Source organism: Neophocaena asiaeorientalis, unplaced genomic scaffold (genome assembly GCF_003031525.2).
Source record: "Neophocaena asiaeorientalis asiaeorientalis breed wild unplaced genomic scaffold, Neophocaena_asiaeorientalis_V1.1 scaffold36, whole genome shotgun sequence".
Classification (NCBI taxonomy): Eukaryota; Metazoa; Chordata; class Mammalia; order Artiodactyla; family Phocoenidae; genus Neophocaena; species Neophocaena asiaeorientalis.
This window is the reverse complement of record NW_020174149.1, coordinates 5,075,221-5,081,075: the sequence shown is the minus strand read 5'-3', so window position 1 is coordinate 5,081,075 and position 5,855 is coordinate 5,075,221. Positions and strand designations below refer to the sequence as shown.

At 52.8% G+C, this 5,855-nt stretch overlaps 1 protein-coding gene across 1 annotated transcript in view; it reads left to right on the top strand.

The window, feature by feature from the left end:
* Nucleotides 1-5,844, top strand: part of HOXA3 (homeobox A3) — a 30,922-nt gene extending 25,078 nt beyond the window's left edge. The window contains 3 exon segments of the mRNA XM_024754981.1: nt 3,037-3,404; nt 3,406-3,566; nt 4,951-5,844. Coding sequence (XP_024610749.1) covers nt 3,157-3,404; nt 3,406-3,566; nt 4,951-5,756 — 1,215 coding nt within the window. The 5' untranslated portion in view covers nt 3,037-3,156 and the 3' untranslated portion in view covers nt 5,757-5,844.
* Nucleotides 5,845-5,855: the final 11 nt, after the last annotated feature.

The following is a 5,855-nucleotide window of genomic DNA, read 5'->3' as shown; positions in this document are numbered from 1 at the left end:
GAGCCGCCCCAGTCCGCCCTGGGCGAGCCTTGCCGGAGCAGCTAGGCGGCCACGCTCTGCACCGCGGCGTCCGGGCCTCGGGGTCTCCCTCCCGCCCGCCGTCTCGGCTGATGCTGAGGGTCGGTGCCCAGCCTGCGCCGAGGGGACCCGGCCGGGCTGCGGAGCCGAGCCGGGCCGGGGGCCGGAGCCCGAGCCTGCGCTCACGGCGCTCATCAGAAGTTAAGGTAAGCGGGGTCACTACCGGCCGCTCTCGGCGCTGAATGGTGGAGTTTACGTCTCGGTGATTTATGGCTGCAGACTTAAATCTCGGTTCAAGAAGAGTTCACAAGCCGGAGCTTCCTTCCCGGCAGTGACTGATACCCTTACACTTCGAGTTCAGGCCGCTCTCCCATCCCCGCCCCCACCTCTTCCCTCTCGCTAGCCCAGCCTCAACTTTTCGGGGTTGGGGAGGAGGGGAAGCAGTGGGCGAGGGAACGCGGGAGCTCTTACCCGCTGTTCCCGCTTAAACTCGGGGTGAGGGCAGGCCGAGGAAGTGGCGGGAGTGAAAAAGGGAGCAGTGTCTGAAGGAAGGAGGTTGAATTTGGGCAGATCTTCCAGAGAGACAATAGGCTTGCTTCCTGCAGTCAGTTTAGCCTCCTCAACTCTTTCAGTTTTTGCACCTGGGGGTTACTGTCCAGAAACGGATCTTTTCAATGGAATCTCCTCCCATCCCCAGCCCTTGCCAGGGGATGCAAAGCAAAGTTTCCTGGCTGGCAAATCTCCAACTTCTTTACTAGGTTGCAAACTTTGGGGGCTGGGGTGGGGTGGTGGATTATGTGGGCCCCAAGGTGGTTATCTGTTGGCCTCAAACAATAGGAAGGACTTTGGTGGGTGAATTCACATTTTAAGTTTATGGAGGTTGTTGTTCGCTCTTAGAGTTTCAACGGTAGTTTTTATTATTTTATAAGACAATGCATAACTTGACGAAAAGACCGTAAGCCGCAGGCCGGTGTAGCCTGTGATAATGAATTAGCAAGTCACTTGAAATATTGCATGTTCAAAATCAGCTTAATTTTGTTTTATCTAATACCTTGCTGTTCAAGTGTCTGGAGTAATTTTCTTAACCTGACGTTTTATTTTACACAAGCCCAGTATCTTAAAAATTTATAATGGCAGACATTAACACTGCCAAATGTAATTGGAGTTATTTTCAGTGAAAGAACAGGAAACGGAAACATTAAATTGCTATTCTGTTTTAAATTTTATTTTATCCTTTATTTACTTTTTGATCATGGTATCTGTAGCTTCCTATCTATTTCCAAAAGAGAAACAATACTCCAGGGCTCAAGATCACATACAATAACTCCGGATAAGGGCTGCTGTAATTTTTAATTGAGGTTCTGGAAAATTAATTGTGCCTGTTTTCCAAATGTTGGTCAGATTGTTGGTTTAATAATGAAATCCAAAGGAGTCCATTATTAAAAACAAAATTATAATCATCCACTGCTATATGCTTATTACATTAATTTTTTCTAGTTAACAAAGTGTCTGCTATTCCTGGAATCTTGAATAACTTCAGGACTCGAATACACATAGTTGAGGCATGAAGTGTAAGCCCTTTTCAAATTCAATTACAATGAATTTGTCATTGTAATTTTCTTAAATGGTCAGAGAGACTAACATTCTGATTGTGTGTGCGGAGCGACTATTTGAACTCACGTGAAAGTTTTCTGAGCTGAGTGAGAACCGGAGGTTGACCATGCAAAGGTGAAAACAAAAATAAAACATAGATTTCACTTATACAATATGTTTCCTAAATAAAAAGGGTTGAGAAGGCTTTCGATTGCTTTTTAGATTTCCAGGTTTGTCCTTTACTTGGTGTTTCTGAAGCAGGTAAATAGGCCAAGTAACAAATATCAACAACAACAACAGCACACAAAGATCAGGGAACTCTGGCAGGATTTTATGGCTTGTGCTTCCATCCCTCGTCCGGAGCCAAATGACCCCCATACATCACATTACATAGCAGTTTCTAAGACAGAACCTATTATCGTTAAGTTGGAAGGAGAGTTCAAGCCGTGGTCATGGAGATGACGCTGGTTTTTCAGGTTCCTGATGGGTTTTTTTTTTTCTCTAATCCATCATGTTTTAACAGGTAGAATTTGATAGTTGCCCTGAATAACAGGACCTCAGAAAGTCCAAGGCAGGAGGGTCTGGAGACCTTCTGTAACAGGGGCAAAGAGGTGGGAGTGGCCTGCTGGGACCTGCCTGAGAAATAGGGAGAGGGAAGGAGTAAAGAACTAAGATTTGAGTTTAACTTCCTGGAGAGGGTGTCGTTGTTGGTCCATCCCCACCCAGAATGTTCCATCCAAAGTTTTCTCTCCCCTCCTTGACCACAAGGGTCTCATTTGGAGGAGTGGGTCATATTCCTGCACAAGGGTAGATTAACTGTCTAACAAGCTCAGCTTCTGAAATCGACAAGGGTCCAGTAGGGCTATTGCCTGAAAAAAATTTGTGCATACCTCTCTTGGGTGCTGGAAGGTCCAAGAAGGGCCTGGACGGGAAGTCACCCTGCGTCATGGTTCTTTTGGCAAATATCCGTCCTAAAGAGAGGATTGGAGAAAAAGTTGGTGACCCAAGGTCCCCTTTGCCCCTTCCCTATGATCTCCAGAGGGGAGGAATCCAAGTTGTGGAGAGGAAGGGACACCCCAATTTTCTTCTTCCCTGGAAAAGAAGGGATCCAGAGCCTGTTCCTTTCTAGCCCATCAGGCCTTTCTTCTTTTGGATTCCAGCTCCCCAGACCCGGCTTCCGGACCTCTCACTCTCCTCCCCTCTCCCCGGAAAACACCCCAACTCCAGATGCAAGTTAAGCAAATATTTGTAGCTGCCAGTAAATTCCAGCGGCTTTTTATAGCGCGGCTCTCTGCGCCCGGGGCCAAATCGTGCTGCTAAATATTGCTGACCACTTTTTCTTTTATGGCTTTCATGTCACTTAGCTATTGAGAGTAAGATGGATTTGCGCGGAGCCCTCACGGCGCTGCGATTCTCGCCCCCCAGGTCTGTGCTGGGCGGCCATTGGCGGCGGAGCGTCACGTGACCGCGGGGGCGTGCCAATGTGCGCCCTCACGGGTGTCAAGCCCCTGTCAGAGTGTGCGATCAAGATCGTGAAACAACGCGATGCAAAAAGCGACCTACTACGACAGCTCGGCGATCTACGGTGGCTACCCTTACCAGGCAGCCAACGGGTTCGGTTATAATGCCAGTCAGCAGCCGTACCCGGCGTCCGCAGCACTGGGCGCCGACGGCGAGTACCACAGACCCGCCTGTTCGCTCCAGTCGCCCGCAAATGCCGGGGGCCACCCCAAGGCGCACGAGCTGAGTGAGGCGTGTCTGCGCACCCTGAGCGGTCCGCCCAGCCAGCCACCGGTCGTCAGTCTCCCCCCCTCAGAATGGCAGCAGCAACCCCACCCCCGCCAGCGCAGCCAAGAGCCCCCTACTCAACTCGCCCACCGTGGCCAAACAAATCTTCCCCTGGATGAAAGAGTCTCGGCAAAACACAAAGCAGAAAACCAGCGGCTCCAGCTCAGGTAAAGGGCCGCCTTCCGGAAGAGGGTCCACTGACCTGGCTCCCAGCCCCCCAGGCCACTTCCAGCCACAACCAGCAAGGTTTAGGAGCGCTGGATTATTTCCAGAATTCACCACTCCTCCTCCCCTCCAGAGGCTTTGCAACTAGGGAAGTGATTGGACTCTGCTCAGGACAGAGAGAGACCTGATGGGAGTCTTTACGGACCTCTCTTATGAGCACGTGGGGCCTAGTGACTTTGGAGTCCCTCCCTGTGGCGTTAGGACCTTTGGGCAGAGCAAACCTGAGCAGCACTGTCTCTTTTTAGCACAGCTCCTCATTTCTAATGAAACAGTGGCACCCACCCCACAATGAAATGTGGCAGAATAAAAGCAGGCCTCCAAGTCAGAATCAATGCTCTGCCTATAATCAGAGCCTATTTAAAATTTTTGCTCCAGTAGATGGAGTGGCTGCCTTATCTCTGGGAAGGCCCTACTCAGACTTAGTACAATGAAGGCAGCCAGGGATTTCCTGGGGGAGGGGATGCTAATGGGAACCACATGGGCCTCCTGGAACCAGATTCCAATAGAGGACAGGCGCTGGGTCTTGGGCTTCCCAGCCTCTTCGTTTCCTTTGCCGCTGGCTTCTCCAGCTGCTAGTGCTCTGTTCAGAACCTGAGCATCTGGGACCATCCAGAGCCAGGATTTGGGGGGCCAGGGAGGAAAGGATGGTCAAGATTAGTGGCCAAAGCTGGGGCAGGCTGCTTGATGACATGGAGAACCCTAATTAATAGCATCCAGCATCAGGGGGCTGGGCCTCACCACCAGAAATGTAATCTCTTTTCAATGGGATCTCTTCTTTCTGGCAGAGAAGGCCTTCCAGATTGGAGCTTCCGCTCCACTCGTTTATACTGGACAGATCAAATAAGTGGCCAGTTGAGGCAACTGTCCAATCCTTCAGTCAGATAGTGATGGAGGGAAAGGTTTATTGAGTGTATATTAGGTGCCCCACGTTCCAGTTACTGTGAAGGGAATGAACATGGTGACACCTGCCCACAAGGAGTTTGTAGTCTGATAGGGCTGAAGGATCAGTAAATGAGTCAGAAAGTGAATAGCTCCAGAAGGGAAATACAGACCAGGAAGGCAAACAGGGGGTTCTGCTTTTCTGTTCCTTCCACACACCCCCTTGGAGAGGCCTATGATTTGCAGCTTTACTCAATGACGGGCTACAGGCGCTGTTTCCCCACCAGGACAGAGGACAATAGGTAGTTCCTTCTTCCCCTTTCTGGGCCCTGACAAACGGAGGGATCTTTGGGGCCTGGAGGAAGGAGGGGCCTGGCTGGGTCAGGGGCGGGGCGGGGCTGCAGGCAGCCCCTGATGCCACTCTTCCTCTCTCCTCTGATCTCGCAGGGGAGAGCTGCGCAGGTGACAAGAGCCCACCTGGGCAGGCGTCGTCCAAGAGGGCGCGCACGGCCTACACGAGCGCTCAGCTGGTGGAGCTAGAGAAGGAATTTCACTTCAACCGCTACCTGTGCCGGCCGCGCCGTGTGGAGATGGCCAACCTGCTGAACCTCACCGAGCGCCAGATCAAGATCTGGTTCCAGAATCGCCGCATGAAGTACAAGAAGGATCAGAAGGGCAAGGGCATGCTGACATCATCAGGGGGCCAGTCCCCAAGTCGCAGTCCCGTGCCGCCTGGCGCTGGCGGTTATCTTAACTCTATGCATTCGCTGGTTAACAGCGTCCCGTACGAGCCCCAGTCGCCCCCGCCTTTCTCCAAGCCCCCCCAGGGCGCCTACGGGCTGCCCCCCGCCTCCTATCCAGCACCCCTGCCCAGCTGCGCGCCCCCGCCGCCCCCGCAGAAGCGCTACACCGCGACGGGGGCGGGCGCGGGGGGCACACCCAACTATGATCCGCACGCGCATGGCCTGCAGGGCAACGGCAGCTATGGGACTCCACACTTACAGGGAAGCCCTGTCTTCGTTGGGGGCAGCTATGTGGAGCCCATGAGCAACTCTGGCCCCCCCCTCTTTGGCCTAACTCACCTCCCCCACGCCGCCTCGGCTGCCATGGACTACGGGGGCGCTGGGCCGCTGGGCAGTGGCCACCATCATGGGCCTGGGCCAGGGGAGCCGCACCCCACCTACACGGACCTTACCGCCCACCATCCTTCTCAGGGAAGAATTCAGGAAGTTCCCAAGCTCACCCATCTGTGATGGTGGGCTCGGGGCTGCGCGCCAGGAGAGTCCCCACCCCACCCCCGCTACCTACCTTCCTTCTTCGTTTGCTTTTTTTGTTTGTTTAAGGTTCTTCCC